We start from the raw sequence: 27,665 nt of genomic DNA, 5'->3' as shown, positions 1-27,665 counted from the left end.
GATAAGTATATTTTTGTTCTAAAACAAATTTTAAAATATAAATTAAATAATGGCATATTTTTTATAGGTATTAAAAACGATTTAAATGTTAAACATTTCCATTGAAGTTGATTTTACATGGATTCGTTTAAGTCTAATGGAAAAACGAAGCTTCCTTAAAAATATAATAAAATATGTTAAAGAAAAACCAAACTCGAACTCAGAAGCAGTAAAAACAAATGTAGGTAAGTTCAAAAATATATTAAGTATTATACGTATAATACGTACATAACTTTAATGATGAAACACAAATATTATGCAAAAAATGCAGAACGTAAAATAATTTATGAATTTACTTGTCATGTTATATAACCATTATCGTTGAATACGTTTAAAGAATAAAATTCACCTTTTTTAATCTGAATTAAAAATATGCAACAAAAATGAAAAAATTTATTGATTATACAATGCGATATATTTGTTGTATTGGTTTTACAACCGTCTTTATTTTTATTATCTATTTCCATGAACACTTAAAAGTGTTAAAAAAAGTTATACGAAGTAGGTACCTTAAATGATCGGAAATCAAGTATAAATGATATTTTTGAAGAGGTTATTTTTCAATTGTTACAGCATATACGCATATACTCCCCCCAAGTGTGAGGAAAGATGAAAACGTTTAAATTGTTTAAAGCAATATGCGAGCAAAGCGCGATTTTTTCACCGACGTTTAAAATCATTCAACGAATATGGTGATTTATCCCGTTGTCATAATTTCGATCAAATTTAATTTAAATTTGAAACAGTCTGCGGCCACGAGTTCTCCAAGAAAATATTATTGTTGACTTAAGAAAAAATTATTTTCAAGCAGAATAATTTCGGGAAGCGAATAACTTTTATTCACAGTCTGACGCAGGTTACATATTATTATGTAGGTTTGGAAAATAAATAAGAAATATTATTTCGCATTTTTAGGGTCCTCGTTTAAAATACAGTAATGATTGTAATAAACTGAGTAATACCACGCCTCGTAACGTCAGCCCATCAATTGTGACTTTCGTTTTCGCAATTTTTAATTGTTTCAATATTAGGTTAGGTTACGTTATGTTACATTATATTATAATAACATAGTTAATTTTATATAAACATTATTTTAAGACGTGTTATTAAATTAAATCTTCATATACCTACCTTTACTACGCCTAATATAACAAATCAACATTAAGTATATCTAATTAGGAAATTTAAAAACTATATATCTGCAGTTGAATGTAAATGTTTCTGTGTACGCAGGCATTTTTCAAAATGTTTTGAAAACTGCTTAAGATCAATTAATTGTTTTTAAAAGGACTCTATAATTTTTCTACAGTTAGGTCATTACTGTATGTTATCAAATATTTTTGAATCAATCATCATTTTTATAATATATATGTTACGGTAAAAGTACAAATACCTGTAAAACCTAGGATTTACCGTAAATATCCAAATTTCGGAAAAAAATCGGTAAAACCTAGGTATACAAAATAGTTTGGTTAAGCCCCGAATGATTTCGGGATTTGGACTTTAACAAATGAGAAAATCTTAGAATTACCTAACCTACTCATGTAAAGTTTTTATCTGTGGTGAACGTTCTGTTAGATACTACTATAATTATGCACTGAGGACGATGTTTCAAAATTTAGTATTTTAGAATAATGAAACGATATAATGACATAATATTATATCTATTTAAATTAATTTGGTTTTTATTTTTAGATAGTTAATTTTTTTAATTTATGAAAGACTGACGATAAAATATATTTTGAACTGTTTGTATCAACAAACACATAATAATTAATATACGTTAAGTATTTTACGTGGTAATTTATCAGTTATATATTATAAATGTTTTATGGAGTTTTATCAATCCTGGAAAATAAATCTACGTGCGATCGGGAACGTCATACGAGTAACCTCGAGTTAAGTAAAGCTAAAGAAAAAATATCACATGATTGGTAAAAATGTCGACTTTTACAAACGCTGTTTGTTTATCCTAAAATTTACGGAATCTCGTTTGTAAAAGTTCGAACTAGGTTTTATTCGGGGTTTGACCAAACTATATTATGTATCCTAGGTTTTACGGTATTCGTACTTTACCGTAACAAATATATGTTTTTTAATTGTTTATTATATATTTTTACATTGTGTACATCCTGTGTATCGATTTATGCGTAGATAATAATATACACTCCAGCAGTTATCGTCCATATGAACTTAAAAATAAGACGTCAAACTAAGATAGTATCAAATAAATAAAATAAGAATGACAAAAAAACTTTAACACACCGCAAAAAATCTTGGAAATTAATAAATTATTTTATCAAACGATTTTGCTGTTTATATAATACTCTAAAACGTGTTCGAAAATTGACGACTTTGAAAATTTCTTAAAGGCACATTCATAATATATATTATATGACTTATGTATATAGTAATTATATATAGAGTTGAGTGTAAACAGATACGAATATTATTAACTCTGTTTTTTTTTTAATTCTATGGTTTACTCTTAAAATGACAGAACAGCGACAGAAGAAATTACTGAAATACGCTTCAATCTATCTTCATATATACCTATATAATATAGGAGATGGATTGCTACTCTTCTTGCCTCCATCTGATGAGGTACGCCCTTGGACTCGTAAATAACGTGCAAAAAAACAGGTAGGGAACTGTCAAAATGAATGTAGTAGTTCGCTTCCTTTACTTGTAATTACTTTTTCAGAATTTTGATGCTTTTAAATTTATCTATTTATAATGCTAGCTATTTCTTAATTAGATTGCAATACTTTTGGAATAAACATTTAACCCCGCATTTAACGTACAAGGCAAAAGGATACACTATACTATAAGGACAAGAATACGATATGAGTAGCGTACGCGTAATAGGTACGTGCGAAGGCCTAATATATATGTAGAATGTAGATGAATTTTATCCGTATAGGTGGTTAAGCTATAAGCAAAATATTATAATAAGAGTTATTAGTTATTTGTTTTTACTATAGGCTCAATTATGTTTAGGATTTTTCTTATAAGTAGCTTTTTAGTGTTACACGCAGACCTTTTGGGAATAAACCGTATACGCGTAAACATCAAAGGAACCGCTTCTAAACATGAATATATTCTACGTAGATAGTCCCCGCAGTAGACTTATTACATAAAGTACTACGCTATGTTAGTTATACACATATTATAATCATGTATAATATATTGTAGGTATACACCATAAACATAGTTATATAATAGTGAAGATAAGAACATAGATAGTATATTATTATTGTAACCTTATCATTATATACAAAAATATGTCATATTGTATATAATATTATAATAACTATTATATACATTTAAAAACGTGATATTCTACACAAAATAGTACACACACACATGCATATAAAAAAGTAATATTATTAATAATAGGTAACATTCAAAAGAGAATCAAAATAATGTTGAATTATTTCAAGTTTCCAGTAAAATAATCAACTTTCCTGACATTTCTATAATTTTTCCAACCTTTCCGCACTTTTTCCAGGAACGAAGCAATCATGTTTTCATATATATATATATATTTTTTTTTTAGTAAATGAATTATGCAGTTAGTATATATACTTTATTGCGGTTGATAAAGATCGATAATAATTTTAGATTCAGTCCTAGTAAGTTTAGTCAAAGAGAGGGCGAATTTTTTATTGAGTAGAAAAAAAATTAAGATATCGTAGAAATAAAAAAGAGAACTTTCATACTTTTATTGGAGTTGTAAAAAAATCAAAATCAACAGAATGAAAATCTTCAACTTAGAAGTCTATAATACCTGCTTAACCATCCAACTATAATTTTGCATTCAAGTTAAACAGCCATACTTTCGATGTTTAAAATTATTCACAACAGCGATTTAGGTGTTTTCTTTTAAATAAAATGTATTTCATAGAACTGCAATTAATTTTTAAAAATCACGACGCATAAAATAACGCGAAGCTATATAAAACCACAATTTAAAAAATCTATGAAAAATTCATTCTGCATTCACGACATTAATCATTTACTTTTAAAATATAAGTAATAGTTTTTTTTTCATATATAAATTCTGTCAAAACCAATATGAATGAAGCCATTTAATTTTTGGTAAAATCGATATAAACAGCCATTCCGTATATTATTCAATTTCTTTATATTACTTATAAAATATGTACATAATTAATTTCAAAGAAACTAATTTCGAGAAACCATTGAATACATTTTTAAGAATTTTTCAAAATGATAACAACGAATGTTATTATAAATAGATAATTGTAGTATATTAAATGTTTACACTTTTACTAAAAAGTGTATTTATTATTTTTAAATTTCCAAACAAAATCAAATCCAACACAAAATACATAATAATAGATATGCCCAAAATGTAGTAGGGATAACTGAATACATTGAAGTAGTTAAGTATAAATTCTATTTGGTAATGTAGGTACGATGAGACCTCACTAAAAGAAAATGTATCAAAAATGCGTTTGAATAATTATTTAAAAAAGGCATAGATAGTGACAAGTTATCACCTTATTGCTTCTAGACATTCGATTTTTTTTTAACTGAATATGTAAGTATGTAACATACACGTCACAAAAAATAAAAATCGAATACCAACAGTAAAACATATTTATACATATAATACCGTATTTTTATCTAAATTTTGAGTATCAATTTCTTCGGGAGGTTCTAATAATATAGGTATATATACCGGGTTGTAGCCTTGTAGGTTGTAGTATCGTACATCTTTGCTATACCTATATGGTAATATATTATCAAATAATTTTATGGCAAAGGATTGATTTGTTTTTCTTTTTAATATAGGGAAGAAAAAGAACTGTACAAACAGTATTATTTTTAGATTGAACTGCATCGACTAAAAAAAAAAAATCTTAAATAGATAATATTATATATATTTTTTAATCTTTATTACCTATTAGTTAAAAAAAAAATGGTCAAGTGAGTAACGCTCTGCTGTATAGTAGGTCACTATAATAATTGATATATTATAAATTTGAATCCAATGATATGTGTCATAGGATACGAAAAACAATTCTGAACGGAAATGATTTGTCAGGCTATGATATATTTTCCAGTAAAAGGAGGAAAAGGTGGTTTAATGACCTGAACACCCCAAAATGTAAGTTCTTTAATAACTATTGTAAAAAAAACTTATGGAAAATCTTGTATTAAATTTTCAACTCTTAGCTACTTAAACAACATTTTTTATAAATTTTAACTACAAAATAACTTGCATATATTCATGATTTTGACGAATTTTAGTCAATATTTGAATTTCAAATTAAAAAAAAAAAATCATGTAAAGAAAATGCCAATCTAAATAATTGGTGAAATTTTTAATTATTAACGACTTATACTTTTTGAATAATAACAAACACTTAAAATCGTTTAAGGATAAATCGTTATCGTAACACAATTTTGTACAAATCTAAAATTCAAAGGCTCATAATATTTTTCCTACAATGACGCTTCGAGTTTTCTCTATAGTTTTTTGAAGGAACACTTATGGAAAACTTTGTGTTGAATTTTTAACCTTATTAGATATAAATACAAATAAATTTATAAATTTTTAACTACAAAATTATTTGGGAATTATCGAGATTTTGACATATTTCGTTAAAATTTTAACGCTTATAAAAAAAATGTTTGATTAACAATTTTCTACAATAAGATCAACTTATAAGAAATGTCGTATTAAATTTTCAAGTTTTTTTGGGCACCCAAAATTTTTTTATTAACACAAAAATAAATATAAGAGTATATCGATATTTATAAATAGACAACAATACAAAAACGAATATTTTAAATGCCTATAAATAGAATTAAAATAAGTGAAATATTTTGAAAATTAAATCATGCCAAAAAAATGCCAACCGTGTAAAGATAATGCTAATATCAACATTTGGTAAAAATTTCAAGTAGTTATAGTAATTCGTTTTTGAGTTACAATATAAAAAAAATCGATTGAGCCGAAAATTGGTTTTGCGTTAAAATTCCCGTTTTTTCGTTACTTTTTTTTTTGTACTTCTCTATATTTTTGAAAACTGTCGAAAAATGTTTACTTTTGACCTAATACGCCAAAGATATTCACTTGGCCATCGAAAACCACCCCCGAAGTTTGAAATTGAAGTATTATTTCGACACGTTATGCTGTACACAGACATAAAAAAAAATACACATCATTGTAAAATCAATTCATTCATTACTTCGTTCAGAATCTAAAAAAAAACTACTTATTTTTTATCAAACTTCAACAAAGGTGTCGACTTCGAAAAAAATTATTAAATATTATATAGACTACTGGGATTCAAGAACATTCGTTTCGATTTACTTACTCTTGGCCCTGGCTCGGGATAAAGTTGTTTTCATACAAAATAATATGAAATAAATGATAAATATCGAATTCAAATAATATTTGGAATGTTTAGAGGAGTTCGGTTTACCAATTGTTTATATTTTTTTTTAGTTATAAGTGAAGTGCTCTTAAAATAACCCGAAATAACCACAGGACGAATAAGTAAAGTTATACTTTATACTACGAATTTGATCTAAAAACACATATATTTAATGAATTCAAATTTTCAAATTTCTTAAAATAAATTAGATAGGTACTGTTAATCTTATAAAATGGAAAAGCAGAAAAATAAAATTATAATTTTTTTTAATCAAATGTAGTGGATGTCATGGGTTTTGATGAATCAATTTCTACAATTTAAAATGTAACATTACCATCATCAATACTTCTTATAAAAATAACATACTAACACAATATTATTTTTAGAGGAGTTAGGTTAATACAATTTTTGGAACTTATATTCAAAACCATATACCTATCCAGTAATTACAAAAATTACTTTTGATAATGTCTTGAAACTTGAGGTAATAATAATTTATTTAAAAACTATTTTTATTCTTAATCTCAATTATAATCCATACAAATGCTGATTATTAAAATGTGTAAATACACTAGTGACTATACTAAGCTTATGAAGTAAAGTTTTTTATTAAATAATAATTAAGTATTACTATATTTAAAAAAAAGCTAGTAGGTAAATATACAAATATAATATATATATTTATATACATTTAAATAAATAATAGGAATGTGATATTTATTATTTATAATTTAACCAATGAGCATATATTTTAACTTATCAAATTTAATCTAATACCTTATTAGTTAATAGTTTATAATTTATATACATATTTTCGAACACAAATGTAATTAATTGGTAATGGAATTATTAAAAAACTATTATTTAATTAACTAAAATAAATAATAAATATGAAAAAATTGATTTTTTAACTAATTATAAATAATTACAAATTGTATTTATATTGGTAAGAATAATAGAATAACATTTTTAATTTGTTCTTTCTATTATGAATTTGATTATGAATGAATTATGGATTTATATTTTTTTTATTATTCAATATTATTTCTCTGATCATTTCAATATTTTATGAGTTAATAATACTTTTATAGAGAAATAAGAATGAACGCTATACATTTTTTAAATAGCACAGTTATGCATTTAAATTTTGGACATTTGACATATATAGTACCTATAGTATGTAAACTAGCTACTTTAAGATAATATCATATGATCGGCTTTGAAACATTTTTGTTAAATATAAATAAACAATAGCTACCTACACTGATAAAACATAAAGTTTATTGTTATAATTAAAGTGTTAAACACTTGTAGCTTTGATATTAATATTATTAATTATTGTTCATAGTTATATTTATTGATAAAACTGGTAATAAGTATAAAGTATAACTCAATTAAGTAGATTCAATTAATTTATCAATTATTACCAACAATCTTAATAAAGTTCAAAAGTTAAATACAGTGTTTAATTTTAAATTCATTATAACTTCATATAGATAAATTTTAAAAACACAAGTATATTAATAAGTACTTACGTATACTTAAGTCATAATATGTAAATATCATTATTGATTATAACTAGATGTATAACGCTACTTCATATAAAATATTAATTTTGTTTGATGTTTACAATTTGTAATATTTTTCATACATTTTGAAACCTATAAAAATATTAAATATTGGCAAAACTCCTAAATTAAAAACTATTATTGACTCATGTACTAAGAAAAAGTATTATAAATTTTAATACATCACAAAAATAACAAAAAAGGTGAATTTTAAAAACAAAAATGTTTATAGGTTAATTATACCTAATTTTGGCACCTAAAGTAATAAAAAAAAAGTTGTAGATACCCTAACTTAATATGTTCCTAAATTTTTAAAATTTATTTTACAGACTAGGTATTTTTATTTTTTTAGACTAAAAATACAATAGGTACCTGAATACAATATTTAAATCTAATTTAACTTGTGTGTTGCTTAAGATCAAATTAATGTAGAAAATTACATAGTGTGATTAATGGTAAGTATCAAACGATAAGTAATAATTGAGTCAACCAAAATAAAGAATTATAAATACAAATACAAACAATATTTTAGAGAATAGTAAAGTAGAGAATAATGTACCAATACAATTTTATATATTTAATAAATAAATTGGTTTCAGAAAAATATAATAATCCAATATAGGTAGGCAATATCTTATGTCGAAAAAATCATCTATATCAGAGAAAATTAAATACATATATTCTTATAATATGAAATATATCAGATACCGATTATAGGTAATTACCAACAATTTCCCACAATTCATTTGAAAATGACTTATTATTAGTATAATATAATTCGAATTTTATGTAGAAGACAACCTCATAACACAAATATATTTATTGCAGAATTAAAAACAATCAGAAAACTGAATTAAAATTAATTATCATTAATAACTATAGTATTAAATTATTTATATATCAACCTAGGTATGATGTTTAGCTCTTTTTTGTTATGGGTGTTTGTTTATTTTATTAATCAAATGGTTATTGCTTCAATACCAAAAGTATAACTTTTAAGTGGCAACCTCTGTGACTGTATATTATATTAAAAATTAAAGTAACTATTATTGATTTTACTAATGTAAAAAGGTAACATTGAAACCAATTGTGAGACATCCACTTAACCTTTTTTATAAATAAGTAATAGGTACACTAAGTAGGTAAAACACACACTGTAGATCAATAAATATTATGTTCTAATTACCTATCTTTAATTTTCCAAGCAACAAAGGTTATAAGATATAAAAATTGTTAATTATAATTAATATAAGTTTTATTATTTATGTACCTATTCATATATTTTCTTGTATTTGAATCACCTTAAATATTAGTTATATTAAATTAGTTATTAAAAACAAAAATAGTAAACAATTGAACTGTAAGTTGTATCTGAACATTACACTAAATACCATAAAATGTGTTTTGAAATGTCTTTGAAGTAACGGTCTCTTTTTAAATGTATCCGATACATTCTTGACAAATAAAAAAAATATTGGTAGGTATCTACATAACAAAAATTGCTCACCCAAAATTAATTTATTCAAGCAATGTAGGTATTTAGTTTATTTTTAGTATAATAATGAATCAGTTATAATTTTAAATAAAATTGATATTTGTTCTAAAAATACTATTATTAATAAGTAATAACTATTAGGTACCTACAAAAGTTTACAGTATCGGAGGCTAAGGTAATTAATATTAAAGTATTACGGTTTGAGGATAAAAAAACATACATTTTTATAAAAAAAAAAGAATGATTAAAACTACTACATTTATATATGTTTGAATATTAAATTATATGTGAATTTAAATTAGGCCTAAACGGCTTATTCAATAAATGAAATTTAGATAGTTAAAAAATATTTTTTTTTGACAATAGATTTTAAATGTTTTTTAATTATGAACATTTAAGTCTTAGCTTTAATAAGCAAATACTACATGTTATTATAACTCATTTAATTAATATTCAGCAAATTTTATATTAATTTATAAATTCATCATTTATACCATACTCATATTAGTATGTTTATTAAAGCTATTTTTAAACCAAAAACAAGCAAATAAGTAGATTATATAAGAGATATTTTTCATGCAACTCTAGAATACAGTAAAATTAATATTGGTCTAAATTGTTTTCTATAATAGGTATATCTTAGTAATGTTTTAATTTAATATCAAAACAATTAATAGACAAATTATAACAGTAATAGAACATATTATATACAGCAAGTTGTAGAAATTGTATAGGTAAGTAGACTTATTCTATAACATTAGCTAATAAAGTAAACAATGGAAATATTGGTTAAATACTTGCATGCATAAGCAATTATACTGATAAGAAATCCGGTAAATAATTCAATTTATTCTTCCACTTATCTATAATAGTTGAAATTAAACTCATACCTATCAAAAACATATAATTTCTAGTTGTAAAAATAAAAATACATAATACTAAACCTATCAGAAGTTATAATTGGATCCAATAGTCAATTTATCCAAATGAAATATTAGGTGTTTTAAAAAAAAATGAACATATTACTCAATTATAACACAATGTATAGTAAAATACATACCCAGAACTCCTGATCCTCTGAAATTTCACGTTGAATAAGTTCACTGAACGACAGCTTACAATTAGCCACAAACAAGTCTTCAATGACGGCATCATGGAATACTGTCAAGCCCAATCGGTTGGCGTCGTGAACGTCTTGAGTGAAATACTCATTCCAGACAGGATCATAGGTTTTGGGCACAGTAGACGACCGGAGCAGTATGTTGTCGTCAACGTCGATACTGACGTATGCGTCCAGTAACGGATCTTCAGACTTCACAAAAGACATGTTCTTGAGACGGGTCTGCAGGTCTGTTGGCCGCAGGCCCGACGCCTCACAGAGCTTGATGCGTATGGTGCCCGTAAACGTCTGGTCCATCGACACGGTCGAACGGTCGCCGTCGTCTTTCTTCTCGACGCCGATCATAATCCGGGTTCGGATTTCGACAAGACGAACGGGAAGAAAAAGTTCAAATTCAACGACACCTTAACTCCTCGGGCGCAGTCGACTATAAAATATATTTTATTAATATATAATAATATTATTATTGCAGTAGAAACAAAACGTATTGACGGGCAGAAATATAGGTACAGACGTTACAACACGAATACGGTGTAAATTAATTTTAGTTAAATTATTAATTATGTATAATTTTTTTTTGTGCTCTCAAAACCGACCGATAATAATCACGATAGAGAATATTGTAACAGTGGTGCGGACGGCGCGCGCGGCCCTTTTCTCGGCGGTAACGACAAGTGAGAATTAATAATTATTTTTATATTACAATAAATTAATATCGCGCGCGACATTCAACGGCGGCGGCGACGGACGTATCGCACCATTGTCTGCCGTCCGACTACTAACCACGGCGGCCGCGTACGTAGACGTACGTCGGCGGTGCTCTCCGGTGCGGCGGCGGCGGCGGCGGCGGTACAAAGAACGCGGCGACTGTGAATTGATAATAGCTGTGCTGCTGCTCCGACCGACCGACCGACATCAACCGCGGACGCCCATTTTCGTAGTGCTCCGGTCACATCCTTTTTTTCCTTCTCACCGCACACACACGGCGGCGGCACACTCGCGCGTCACGGGCGCCGTCGCCTATCGATGTTTGCAGTGCGTTTTTCCGGTATTCCCCGCCGCCCGACCACCGGATTACACGTCGCGGGACCTGACGACGACGACGACGACAATCGACGATTTCGATGTTCGATTGTCGGCCGTCTCTCCTCCGCGACGCGGCCGGCCGGGTCGGGTCCGCCGAGCCGAACAATCGAAAACCGCGGACTTACGCGAAGGGGACGGGTGGCAGGGGGACAAGACATATTATCGGGCGATAGTATCGATTCCGCGCGCACACGCACGCACACGGCCGCCGCAGTAGTGACAACTGCCGCGGGACGCGCGTTCGGGGCGGCGCTCTAATTTGATAATGCGAACAGCTGAGTTTTGGCCGCCGCCGCCGCCGCGATATACGACGACGGTGCGGCCCGTCGTCGTCTGAAACGGTGGCGGTGGCGGGCGCCACGCCGATTCACGTCGCATGGCGCCAATTTCATTATGAACAGACGTTGCACAAAGACGCGTGTACCTATATTAATAATAATAACAATAATGACGACGACGATGATGATGATGACAACAACAATAATAATAATAATAATAATAATAATAACGTCGCCGCCGCCGCACAAGCGAGACACCCTTCGCGAAAATTTTGACGTTCGGGTTTGTGTGTAAACAACTTAGCGATGACGACCGTGTTTGGATTGCGTAATAATTTTTGACCGTCCGATGACGTGTGTGTGTATACAAAATATTATGTGTTGCGGGAGGTCGTAACAGCTATACAATATTGTGTCTCGTCTTGGCCTCGGAGCTTGGAAAACAATTAGCGAAGACGCGCGCGCAAAAGCCGAAAACACAACAGAAACCCGATCCCGCCTGTCTTCCGACTTAATGTATATATATATATATATACACGCCCATATTAGATTTACGCTGTACTCAGATTAGGCGGACGAATGGCAATTTTGTTGGATCGTTAAAAATATAAACATTATGTATTATAAAACCCTTATGGCGGTCGTCGGTCAGCACCCATATAATATATATATATACATAATATTATCATTATAATATATTATACGAGTACATCGTATGTACACGACCAAATTGCAGGGCAGTAGGAAATACGACCAAATGTGCAGTTCACTTAACTGTGTCTTATATAACTCGGCCCACTTCCTGCAGTCTACTATATATATATATTATAATAATACGTATTTATATTTATGAAAGCATGCGACATCGTAAAATTATATAAATAATGAATATTTGTATATTTTAAAAATGTCTTCTTCTATATTATACCTACGCGTCTTAATTTAACAATATATTATACGCATGGCTGTAGAGCAAAGACTTTCGTGCATGGTTAATTTGTTGATTGTTCGTATTCAGAGTAAGTATACACAATACATTTCACAATGTATTTGTAACCAAAAGCTCGAAGTTTTTAGTGCATATTTTTGGATTTAAATGATATGTTTTTTCATTATAAGACCATATTTTAAGTTTGTAGTGCATATTTTGAAGGTTTTTCGAAAATCATATACTTCGGTGAATATTTTTCATGAACAAGGACACAAATTATTATATTTAATTTTTTCTATATAACTTCTCATAAAAACGATAGAGACTCATTTTATTTTAATTGCGAGTCTGTAGATTAAATTACAATAAAGTGATATCAAATTTAGTTAAAACTTATAATAGAGAGATAATTATACAATTATTAAAATTAAATATCTATTTAAAGAAAAATATAATTTTTAGAGCTATACATTTTAGGGTATTAATTTTTTTGAGAGCATATTTATCTGCATATTTTTAATTTTTTGATGCATAAGTGCATATTTGATGATTTTTTTAGTGCATGAAAGTCCTTGCTCTACACATGATTTGGGGACGTGTTGTTTATGTAGGGTCCAACGTCTAAAAATGTATAAAGGACTCAACACAGATTTTAGAGTAAAACTCACTCTATAAAGCGGAATGTTTCGACTTCATCACGTCCACAACATGCGTATGTGGTACACACAATATTTTATTTCCAGGATAGACTAAGGCCGAATTAAACTTATATTTAAGCCAGTATTCCAAATGAGAACTAATGTACTATGTAGTATATGTAGTAATACAGGAGAAAATAAAACCAATGGGGAATTGAGATTTTTAAGTTTTTAAAAAACCTATGTTCATCGACTTTATAAACACCGTATTATATATAGTAATATTATAAAGTACACATCATGATAGGTACATCTCATTGTAAATTAACTACTATATTATTAAATTGATTATTCTGTTCGAAATTGCAAAGGTATTTAGGTATTATAATCGAAGACTATACCATAGGTATATTTTTAAATATCAAGTAGGTAGGTATACTGTATACTCCAATCAACCTACAGTAATTAGCTCATTTTAAATGTAGGTATACGAAATTACGTAACAATAACGATTTATTACGGCTTATCCTCAAACGATTTTAAATATTTGTTATAATTCAAAAAGTATAAGTTGCAGGTACATGAAAATTTCACCAGTTATTTAGATTGGTATTTTATTTATACAATTTAATTTTCAAAATATTTCGTTATAAATAATGCTATTTATATGCATTTGAAGTATTCGTTTTTGTTTAGTTTTTTTTTTATCAATACCGATACTTTTTTTTTTTTGGCTGAGTTTAAATACTTGAAAATTAAATACAAAGTTCTTCATAAGTTAGTCTTACAGTGATTTAAAAATTATAAGAGTACATAGGCGCAATTTTTTTTATTAGCATTTGAAGTTCAAACATTGACAAAAATTCGTCAAAATCATGAATATTTACAAATTATTTTAAAGTTATTATTTATAAAAAATTTTGTACTAAGAGTTGAAACTTTAATATAAAATTTTTCATAAGTTTGGCTTACATTAATTATAAAAGAACATAAATTTTGGTGTATTCAGGCCATTAAAACAGAAACCTGCACCTTTTTCACCACCCAGCGGAAAATATATCCTAGGCTGACAAATCATTTTTCGTATACAATGATATCTATCATTGGATTCAAATTTAATACATCCATTATAGTGACCAGCAGAGCGTTACTCACTTGACCACTCTTATATAAGTACTTATATTATTTCATAAAAATATTATAAATTTATAACTTCATAATTTATAATAATGCGTATATTATGTATTGTCGTATACTCCTATTACTCGGACGTATATCAAAATAAAGTAAAACCAAAAATGATGTGAAATACTTTATTTGAACGCGACGTCTAGTGGTGATTGAGTCACACGATCACCACCACTGACCCCTTTTCTGCCTTAACCATATTTCTTGTATACTAAATTTACAATTGAGTAATTATCGATTGTTACATCTTTCTCTTATTATACTAATTTACATTTCATACACCTTAACTTACGTAATTATTATTTTAACCCGATTAATAACTAATTTTATTTACATTTCTTACTACTATGTTTTGATTACTATGCTAACTAAAATATAAAAGTTTAACAACACTATATTTCACAATTATTATCTTAACCTATTTAAATTCTATTTTTTATTATTGCTTAATTATTGAAATTCATTAAATCCTAATACAACAGTATCATGTATGTTACAAATTTACAATTAAGAACTTCATTTATAAAAAAAATAAATATAAAATAAATATTTTTCTATTAATAGCTCGTTATCTGTTGTTAAAATAAAAATTCACGATTTCGATATTTTTTTCTGTGTGATTTTTAATTTTTCAAAAAAATTAAGATGATTTATAACGATAAAATATATTTTAATAAGAAAGTAATGAAAGCATATTAACTGCCACCACTGTGTGCTTTATGCCAAGATGTTACCTGCAATAAATAATAACTAATAACTAATAATACTATGGTTCTAAGTGTAATATGCTTTAAAAATAAATTTTTATTAAATTTAAAAAAAGTTTTGCAGGAGTGCACCATTTTAAATATTTTTATGCGGAGTTTTAATTTGTAAAAGGATATTTCCTTCATTATATTCGTTTAATTTTCTTCCGTATTTGTAATCCATGGTTTTATTCGACTTACAAATCCGTTTAAAAAAATAAGATGTTAAAAAAAAACCTTGTTAATATATTACGAATAAGATACTTTTAGAAATAAAAATCTTAGGAAATCAATTTTAAAAATGGATTTTAGTGTTAAATGCACTAAAAAATGAAAAAATGACATAAAAATTGAAAATAATCTAAAAATACAAAATAAATTAACTTCTCATCCTGATTCAAAAATACATAATTCGAAAATATCAAATAAAATAAGTATGGTATAGTTAGATTTAGAAAAAAACGCAAAATTAAGATCTAAAAATAAAATATGTGATACGTAGTAGGTATAATATGTATATTATGTACAAATTTCCTATAAATGCGATTAAGGACATATTATTATAATTAAATAGCATCCACAGTTAAATGTAAAAATATAATGTACATTGATTATAAATTTACACCTTGATCCGAGAATAGCCTACAACTCATACCCTTCGTCACCGCCTTTCAAACAATTTATTTTGATCATCATTTTTCGTTTTTAATCTTTGCAGTTGTATCATGACGCGAATGTTTATAAACTTATAACTTAATTATAACTTTTATAATTGTATTATGAAAGTGTTTTCATAACACTTAAGTATTTTAATATACCTGCATAGTTCTAATATACAACATCGGTACATTAACAATAAATATATAATACTTATATTGATATAGTTAATATTGCCAAGATAGCTAAATAGCCTAAATCTATTCTAATATGCTTTTTCTCCGCTCATTTCCTAATAACTAATTAGTATTAAAGATTAACATTGCATACATAGGTACACATAGTCGGACTGGAGTGAAGGGTTTCTATTGGTTTTGCCCCAATATCAATATGCACCACATTTTAAATGGAGTTGTATGAAGGTACATTCGTTAACTACGTAAGTAATCATCGCTAAGTGGAGTACGGGCCATTTTATTTTAAAAAATGCTAGTATTCATAAAAAAAAATTCAATTAAATGTCCTATTTAATAATAGGTATACATATACTTTAAAGTTTAAGCAATAGCTAACAATCCTTTTAAAACAAGACCTCGTTGTGCCCGCAAAGCAGATTTCAATATGCCTATTAGGTATTTTACTAGTTTAGGTATATAGAACATAATATAGGTATAGCTATCATATTATTATTATGAATTCTAATTTATTACATAATATTATTGGTTATCGAAGTAGTGCTTACCTATTTATAGATTATAGGTACCTTAATTCTTGCGCATATATAGTATTAATAAAACTCGTGGCGTGAAAATATTTTTTAAGTTCGTGTGGGTGGTTCGTCGCGCGCACGTTACCTAATTCACCTATTTATATTTGCGAGCGGACAACTCGTATATACTTGTGTATATATATCGACGTCTTATTGTATTGGCCCACCCGTGTAGTGCTCCAAATATTATTGTGCCACTGCAGCAGCTGCTGCGACAATATATAATTGACCTAGCTATACAGAATAAAGCTATACCCTCGATCACCACAAAAGCAGATCGACCAATTTATTAAAGCAATTACACTAGACTGGCTGAATATAAAATATAAATCACGTATTCACGTATAATTATTATTGTAATATATAGGTGTGGGTACAACATTATTAATACCTACCTATATAATAACATTATGTAGATATAAAACATTTATAGTTTTGTTTAATATAGCTAATAATATTTTTTTTATTCATTATACAATTTTAAAATCTTCAGCTTCAGTTTTGACTTTCAATGAAATAAAACTTATTGGTAATTGGTATTATTTCTATTTTGGTACGTAAAACTGTAAACCCTAACCTAAATTAAATATAAAACATATTTTGTTAATCTGTCGATCTGCAACTTGCACTTAGTCTACAACCGTACATACATTATATGGATTGATTATTGTAATTAGCAAACATTTTGGCAGGGGGAGCAACTGCCCAGTAGACACTTAGAGAGTCAGGGAGGAAGGTAGGTACTAAGGTACCTAATCCAAATTATGGCACTGGTCTGGTACATAAATGATAATATATTTACAAAGGCAAACCATAGTTAATGAAAATATTGACTGAGTCAACGTAGAGAACGTTAGATTATAAGTTAATAATTACCAAAGAATATAATATTAAACTCTAAAAGTTTAAAGTTAGTGCAGAGAAAAATATTAATTAAACTTAGTTCAGAAAAGGGTTAATTCATTTTTAATTACCACCCACGGGTTATACATCAGTTAAATCTTAAATGACTGCGTGTAACTTTCAATTTTATTTAAATAATTAACTATTCTGTTGAAAATGTCATCCTATTATTCTTATTTCTTATTGGAATAGCATAATGGTCTAAGCAATTATTGAATCAACAATTATGTTTTTGCTTATTTTTAATGACAACTATTGTCTATTGTAATTGTTTAAAAATTTATTTTTCATCAACTTTTAATTTTATATACTTAGGTTATTAAAATTTAAAATATTAATCTTATTAAGTTATTAGGAAAAGTATAAAAATAACTAGATAAGTTAATAAAATAATTATTATTTATATAGGCTTATAATTTATAAGTAGGGCTCGGATTTTTATGTAAATACATAATTTTATAGAATAAAAAATTCTCGATTATGATTTAAAATAAGCACGTTTACACCTTGAATGTAATGAGACTTTTTTATTTTACAATTTACAATTAGTAATGTAGCCATAATCTTCAAATGTATGTTGTGTGCAATTCTTTCGAAAAAATAACGATTAAGATGATTAGATATGAATTAAATCGAATCAAATAAATTAAATTAATTCGTAAAGTATCAATTTTTTTGTAAATTTGGATTTTTTTTTTTTATACTTTACGTTTTTAATACATATTTTACCAAAAATAAGAACATAATTAATATTCACATATTTTGAATTTTTATTACATAAAAATCCTCGCCTTAGAACTTATAAGTATTATTTATTTATCATTTATTGGATATTGGGTAATATCCATATGACCATATCTAACATCCATAACTCCAATAAATTATAAAATGAGAAAATTTAAAAAAATAAAATATAATTAAATACAGAATTATTTACTAAATGCTTTCAGTGATAGAAAATGATTTCTAAATATATGCATATATTTTCTATACCGTAGATAGGTATATCGTACATACAAATTATAAATAAATCACTCCCAACATCACTCTCTTGATGTTTGATCAGTTTAGGTATCATAATATGGTAATTTCTTAATATTACAGAACTCTTATAATATATATATATATACATATATTATATATAGGTACTTTATTAACTACGCTTCATGTTTACAAAAGGAATAGCCCCGTCAAAGTTCACTCAATGTCTGTTTTCTACAAGGCACTTATTTTGTTACCCCTTTACCTTATTCTCATCTTTTTCTAATCACTTCCGTTTACTTACGAATATTTTATTCAGAGTTATTTACCAAGTATTTTAAACATCAAAAATACATTTATTAAAATTATAATTTTTTTAATTTTAGTATATATAATATTATTATATATATTATACAGTATATATTAAATATTTAGTATATATATTATGTATATATATATATATTATATATATATATTTTTTTTTTTAAAATACTTTGGATTTTTATGCAACTTAAAGAGTATTCTGTAGGTAATGATAAAAACTAATTTTTTAATGGGTTAAATAAGCACCTAATATTTTTTACTGTAAATTGTAAGTCAGATGATTTTATTGAAAATTTTGATAGGCCTAAATCAAAATTTAAAATAAAAAGTTTATGAGTTATTTATCTTTTAGTGCTTGTATCATAGTGTCAAACCTAACCTATGTTGGTTTTATAATATATATAAAATAAATGCACAATTTAGTACACTACCTATTTTACTTATTAGTTATTAGTTATTAATTATGATAATTTATAGGTACTAGTATAGTTTTATTTTAATAAATACATATAAATTAGCTAACTATAGTATTATAATAGGTATATATTTAATTAACACTTTAATAATATGAACTTATTTATAAGATCCATACCTAACTCAGAAATCAAACCATTTTCAAACATATTTTTCTTAATAATTTACCTATAATAAAAACCGGTCAAGTGCGAGTTGGACTCGCGCACCGAGGGTTCCGTACAAACCTGTAGGTATATAAGTAAAAGTTCAACCAACACGACAATCGAGTCATAGTTATGGTATTTTTATTGCAAAATGAAATTTATAACATTAAAATATGAAAAGCTGGAGGATCATAAATTAATGACAAAGGTATCTTTATCGTTCCAGTAATCCTTCATTTTATATTAACATATATCATTTATTTTATAATATAACAAGGGCAAGCTTTTTTATCAAAGTTATTTATTTACAGTTTTTTAGTCACTATTTAGAAATCTGGTACAAAAATGTTAATTAAGAATTAAATTTGAACCAGATTTGTAAATGGTGACTGAAAAAGGTATGAATTGTACCACATTGAACATTGAAGTTCGAATTAATAGATGAATAAGAATTTGAAAATATTATCAAATTTACTGAATTATTATTAATGTTTTTATACTTTAACCCGGCAACGACGGGTAGTTCAGCGTGTTATATTTTATTGTAACAAGCTGATTGAAAAATTTTGTCTTCTCTCAATACATAGAAGAGGTAAGTTGCGGGCCATTGCGGTAACTACAATTATATTTATCAACGCGTTCATGAGATAAGAAGTAGTAACTTTGAAATTTTCAAAATTGTGAAAAATATTTTTCAAAAATATTTTATTTTTATATGATGAAACTAAAAATTTATGGTTTTCGTAATTTTTCCTATATCTGTACTATAAGACGTGACTTCGTACGAAATTTCAAGATTCTAAGTTCACGGGAAGTACCCTGTAGGTTTTGATTCCCGTGCGAGTTTCGAAAATTTGCGGAAATTTTCGGCCTAAATGGCTGTATCTTTTGATTGCGTTGGCTTAGATGGTTGATTTTTCTACAGCTTCCAGGGACAGTAGACCTGAGTATCATATAGAAATGTTTTTTCATCATCATTCATCAGTTTAATACCTCCACGCGTTCCTGAGAAAAACTGTCTTGACAGACGGACGGACGGACGGACAACAAAGTGATCCTATAAGGGTTCCGTTTTTTCTTTTGAGGTACGGAACCCTAAAAAGCATTATTATTTTAATTTAAAAAAAAAGTTTTTAATATTATAGGACGCTTCTTAAGTTTCCTTTAGGTATCTAATATTAAAAAAATAAAAAATAAAACTCAAATAAAAGTCATTAAAAACTAACAAGGCTTAATAAAAATGAGGATGAGTATATTTGGTATATCACATTGTAGGTGGTGTAGTACTATATAGGTATACCTATAATAGTATAATTATCTATAGTTATCTATAGTTATAAAGTGAAAAGTTGCATATTAATGCGAAATCATTAATTCGTTATAAAGTTTTGAAACTTCGAGTCGATACATACAACGATATAATATAAATCGAGTAATCAGTATATGCGTAGATGCACTTACGTAGTTAACCAAAATATATCTTATAATTCTTTAATTCGAATATGTAATATGTATGTATAATGTATATACAACCGCGAAATATCATAATATTCCTAGTCAATTATATATAATGACATAGTTATGAGATTTACTAGACCTATGGAAATTATTATAGTGTTATAATAATAATATCTTATATTATATACCTAATAATTAGGGCTAGGATTTATATGCATTTGCATGTTTTTTTCCTTAAGTCCAAATTTAATGGTTGTCAGATTTGTCCACGATTTGGCTTATTCTCGTTTAAATAGAACCAATTTATTTTTGCATATTTTTGCATATTTTGAACACAATGCATATAATTGCATATTTATAGATTTTTGGAATTTTGACTTTTTTAACTTAAATTTTCAAATTTTTATAATTTATTGTTAATTTTAAATGGTGTTTTTTTCATAAAATCGATAATTTTTGGTTTATCCGTCGAATTATTGTAAATATAAAGTATAACTATTATCTGTCTAAGAAATCGATATTGATTAACTCCAGGATAAATCGCATTATTTAAAATATGCACAAATAACCTCGTGTGATGTGGAAAGGAGTTTTAGTCAGTATAAATCTATTTTACTTTCAAATCGCTGGATGTTTGTATTTGAAAATTATTGAAACAACACATTATAGTAGCATGTAATAATGATATAATATAAACTAATATTTAATATTTTAATGTAATAATAATACAATTTTGAATTATGATAAATAATAATACTCTAGAAATAATAAAAATTTGTTTTTGCATATTTTTGCATATTTTGGTAAATAAAATGCATATTTTACAATTTTTTATTGCATATAAATCCTAGCCCTACAGTAATAATAATTATTATAGTATTATAGTATGCTTAATATGAACTTAGTTTTTTCCTCAAAAATAATATTATGTTTTGTTTTTTTTTTTTTTGTAATAGCAAAATAAAATATGAATAAATATTAAATTCAGTAGTAGACTGCTGTACTAGAATGTACAGTAGGTGTCAATTGGATTAATACAGTGTAATATGGGCATGTTAAATTTAAATTCAATACTGTATCATTGTACTCAAAAAACTATTCTGAAAAATACGGTAAGTCAATCTATATTCACTATAAGTTTATTCATGGCTTTTTTTTTATATAGGTACTAGGTAGACATATAGTTATACAGTTGTTTATGTTAGTATTAGTATTACGGTAGGTTGATTTCCTTTTTACCAATAATATGCATCATATTTATTATATTATTAATAATTAATTATTCTACTATTAAGTAAATTATAAACTAAAATGTAATTATACGAGAATTATTTATCTATACTAATTTTTTTTTTTTGTCTACATTATGTCTAACTGTCCGTAACTATTAGGTACTATCGTCGTCTTACTATTGTTATTATTATTATATTACTACTATACTGTTATTATGTTAAAATAGCCAAAGATTAATATTACTTATTTATCCATAGATGTAGATAGCCTATAGGCTAGGAATGTCTTATTATAATAAAATAAAAAAATAAATAATTAATTAAAATAATATATGGTTTTAAATTTTAAACCATTTTATGATACTGTTATTAAATTTTGAGCCTATTCCACCATACTTTAAAATAGTGTGAAAAGGTTAATATTAATAGTACAAATAAATATAATATTAATCAATATGTTTTGAAAATATCATTGCATAAAATAAAATTCTCAATATACCTACAAGTTTCAAGTTCTCAATAATAACATCTTAGAATTGTACAATAAAATAATTAACATCGTTATTCATCGTTCAAATATGTAATTTTGTCCTAATTTCAACATCAAAGACTATAAAAAAATAATTGTGTTTGTATACTTTTTAGATTTTTGGTTATACAACAAACAACATTGGTTATAAAATAGTCTATTCTATAATCAATGATTATTATAGTATGATGAACTATTTATAAAGAATCTTGTATTAAATTTTTAAACTTTAACTATAAAAAGTAAAAACTGAAGATTTTATAAATTGTTTATTATAAAAAAGTTTATACATTTTTCATGCGTTTTGACACAACAAAATATTTCATCGAAAATAGGTAGGCCATTGAAAAAAAAAACTAAAATTAATTGAACATTTTTATGCTTATAAATACTTTAAAAATATTTGGTAAAAATTCAATTACCTATCTATGGTTATTCGTTTTTTATTAAAAAAAAAAGATTTTGTTAAAAACCATTTTGCAGAAAAAATCCCGTTTCCCTTAATTTGTTATTGTTTTTTCCCGATTAATTTATAAAATACAGTGATTTTTTTTATTTTGACCTCACAATAGTATAAATTAGATCCAGTTTTCTATCAAAGATCATTTTCAAAGTTAGACATCAACAACTTATTATACATAATATATAAAAATCAGAATATTGTTGTACCTATAATCAATACTTATACTATTAACTTTGCTTGAATTCAAAAAAATTAAAAAAAAAAAAAACAGTTATAATAAATGAAATATTAATTATAATTTAGAAGTGCATACATTATGTATGATATAATAATATTACACTTATATAGCAGTGTAATTACAAAAGTCATATTACGTATAAAATATTTTTAAAATTATTGCTTCTTTCTATCTTTTGTTTTCACAAATAAATCACTTATTTCCTCAAAATTTACTTTCTGTAAGCTGTTTCTTGTTCAATAGTTGAAAGTTTTACTAAGCCACTAAGCCACTGCCATTCGTTGATCTCACTGTTTTTCTATGGGTACCGGGATACAATTGTTATATTTATTAAATGACTATAAAATGAATAATAATTAGTGAAAACCTTAAATTCGAATTATTGTACCTATTATAGTTTAGTTACATTAAATTAATTACCACCAGAAAATAATCACATTATTAAAAAATATTAAAATATAAGAATATAATAAAATATTAAAATGCAATAGTAATTATTTTTCAAAAATATTATTAAAACTACTTTGATTATATTCTTAATATGATGGGGCTATACTTGCATATACTCATGGGCCTGAGACCTCTTGCCAATCATGCCACCCTATACTATATTGTTATACTCGCCACAATATGTAATATATATCTTCAGTAAAATATATGTATATATTATGGCCATTGGACTGATAGTTTTTTCCTACCTTCGAAATTCTTGAAGTACGACGCACTATTTAGTTATATCATGTAATATGTATTTACTGCAGTGTTTACATTATAATGATTATATAATTTATGAAGGGCTAACAAAAACGTTATGCGCTGTCAAATTGCTCGCCAAGATACTCTGTGTTAATCGCTAAATAAATATTGGTTTTGTTTAAAGGAAAAAAATATAGGTACTAATATAATAGCACTATGTCTTACAAACATTTATTAAATATGATATCCTGTATAGTGTATATGTTTATACGAAGTGACGTCAGATTTAAACGGTTTTAAAAGGATATCAGATTTAAAGCATTGCCGCGAATGCAACAAAAATAAAAAGGATATCGATAATACAATATATTACCGATGTTCAAATTGCTTACTAGATTATACTTGTACGTTATTGTGGCTTGATCTATGATAAGTGTGTATAACAACTGAGATGTAACTAGGTTTAACATAGGTATATAGTAGATTATAGGTAAAACATTTTTAAGTGATCTATTATTTTACGCTAGTCTTCAGTTATGTTATTTGCATTGTAACCTAAAATACCAAAAATTTCGTACTGTATGTCTGCATACTTAGTATTTGTTACTTTGCCAACCACCGAGTATACAATTATACATAAATTGTAGCTCCTCTCTCCTCAATATTATTTATTATTTCGTAAAAAATTTTATTAAACCATACATATAAATATTGCTAACTATAATAGGCTACTAAAGTTTTACTAAGAAAATTATTATATTTGAATAGTTGTATATATCATTTTCATAAACTAAATTGTAATAAGCATAATATTTTTAAGATTTATTTTTAAATCATAAAAGGAGAGATTATCATTCAATTTTTATCAAAAACACCATAAAATTATTATTGATGGTGGATAATTTTACCATGCTTCTTATAGAACGGTGGTGTTTATGATTAAACTTATATATAACTGTGTTGAATAGATTAAATTCTGCAGATGATAATAGCATCGATTTTTAAATAATAATATTTATAATTGATGGTAGTTGGTATGTTTAATTTTACGTGGAGAGAATTTTTTCATTTCAGTTAATATAGCGACGATGGCCGTCTAAATGTTTCAAGAACATAATAGTATAATACCTAGTATAAAATTAAATGTTCAACATCTGCTGAAAGTGGTTTTGCAACTAATAAGTTACTCTAAATATTAATAAAAATGTAAATAATTATTATTTAGGTTTTAGTAAGAAATTTGCATCTCTAAGAGCAATACGTCTGTATTTACTACTTACTACAATTGTATCACATAGGTACCAAGTGAAATTATTCAATTAAATATTAATACATAAATATTACGACATCATTAAGAAGTTTCCATGTTTCAATTTTTAATACATTTGAGCAAATTTTTTTCTTCGCAACTACAGAAATCTCCAAGGCTATCCGATAACTTCAAATTTGTCACTTAAAATCCACTAACCTAAAATCCGAACATATTATACCTGTAGGTATCATGCCTCAAATATTGGGAAATTAAAAATTACTACATTTCCAGTATCTATTGAGTGTTATTTTTAACATCACGAAGCTTTGGAAATTCGAACCACACTCTATACATTTCGTACTGCACACACAGCTATGCTCCAAAACACACTATTTAAGGCACTGCTAGTTGCTATGATAAACGATTATTTGAGAAAACAATTATTTAAATCACTGTTTTTACTTTACTAATAAAATGCGTATTTTTTGAATCTTGTCAATTTGGACATTTGACCGGACGTAGATTTATATAATTTAAAATAAATAAGGACAATCCCGTGGAATAGGTGTGTTGTAAGGTACACGTATAACCATACGGTGTACCTACGTGACATATGAGATCCCTGCTATTTTATCAATCCCTATCCTCGCAATCAGTAACGTATTAAAACGATTCAGAGCTTAGATCTTTCTAAATTACCTATCTAATATAGACGCTAAACAAATTCTGTTATAGATAAGCCATGGGTCATGACCATTTTATATTATGTAAAAATAGTCTCATTTTGCATAATATCTTGTCCTGGAATCTCCATTATATTGACTATATTTATAGTTGTGTACGTATATAATATGTATAAATAAGCGTATTATAATATGTTATAAGGATTTTATTTTTTTAGTCGTTTTTATCTTATTACCTATACAATTTTTATTTGAATACATTATATTCTCAACTTCATTTCTTCGGAAACCAGAAAAGGTAAAATTCAGAGATTTCGGACAGGATATTGTGGGTACTTTGTCATTTACATATAGCGTCTAAATAAAGTATAAATACCTACGCACGGGAATAGTAGACTATCAAAGAATTACTGTTTAGCCGCGTTGTAGTCGTTTTGTTTTAAATAATCCCTTAATTGTATATCCTTGTAAGAAATCACTGAGAAAAACGAAGTTTTAAAGGCTATATTGAATAGGTATTCAAAATGTATTATTTACATACAAATACAGTAGATATTTACAAATTACAATGTTTATAAAAATATAAACTGTGAGCTGTGGTTATCATTTAAATCTGTTTTCAATATTTATATTTTTTATCTCAATATAATATTATGTAGGTATGAGAGTAGGTGAGTTAGTTTAAGTAACCATCTTATAGTTTCTTTAAAACGATTTTCATTCTTTGTAATTCTCTTATCAGGAATGGATTTAGGTATGTGAGGGCAGCTTTGGCCCACTCGACCCTCCTCTAAATCCGGCCTTGACTCTTATACACCTAGCAGGCAGCTGGCATACTTGCTATTAGGTATTAAGTATTTTCTTTTAACGTTCCCCAGTCAATATCATCTAAACTTACTGTTAATTACATGTGTAATACATTTTTTTTAACGATATGAATAAATTATGCCAGGTTTTATACAATATTACTAAAATACATGAAGTGATCCTGTATATTAGAAGATACCTATATAAAGTAAGGTACTATTAGTAAGTAATATATTACTTAGTTTACAAAATAATGTGAAATGTATTACCTATTTAATAATTTTTGAATTTGACATTTTTCAAAAAATTTGTCAACGACTTTTTCAGTGATCTAAATAATCCATGCCAAAATGTTGTTATATAGATAAATCATAAATACATGTGTCAGTGGCCAATAGTGTATAATGTATATTATTATTAGAAGATGCAATACTGCAGTAGATAGTTTATGGCTCCAGTGCCACTTCTAATTTTTTTCTAACTACGTTTTTGAGGTGATATAATAATCTTTAAAATTAAACCTCACGAATAATAGATGTGGTTACAATTAA

The 27,665-nt window shown here is 26.6% G+C and overlaps 1 protein-coding gene across 3 annotated transcripts in view; it reads right to left on the bottom strand.

Annotated features, from left to right (window-relative positions):
* The window catches only part of LOC114128427 (protein kinase C), a 44,356-nt gene extending 32,612 nt beyond the window's left edge, over nt 1–11,744 (bottom strand). Inside the window, exons 1-2 of one of the 3 annotated variants that reach the window (XM_027992941.2) lie at nt 11,419–11,736; nt 10,576–11,062 (exon numbers count right to left, since the gene is read on the bottom strand). In XM_027992941.2, the coding sequence (XP_027848742.1) occupies nt 10,576–10,980 (405 nt within the window). In that variant the 5' untranslated portion in view covers nt 10,981–11,062; nt 11,419–11,736. Of the gene's footprint in view, nt 1–10,575 lie in introns of all 3 variants that reach the window. The other 2 variants (XM_027992942.2, XM_050205695.1) reach the window with 2 other exon arrangements.
* Nucleotides 11,745–27,665: the final 15,921 nt, after the last annotated feature.

The sequence above is a fragment of the Aphis gossypii genome, chromosome X (genome assembly GCF_020184175.1).
Source record: "Aphis gossypii isolate Hap1 chromosome X, ASM2018417v2, whole genome shotgun sequence".
Lineage (NCBI taxonomy): Eukaryota > Metazoa > Arthropoda > Insecta > Hemiptera > Aphididae > Aphis > Aphis gossypii.
This window is presented reverse-complemented; position numbering and strand designations above follow the sequence as displayed.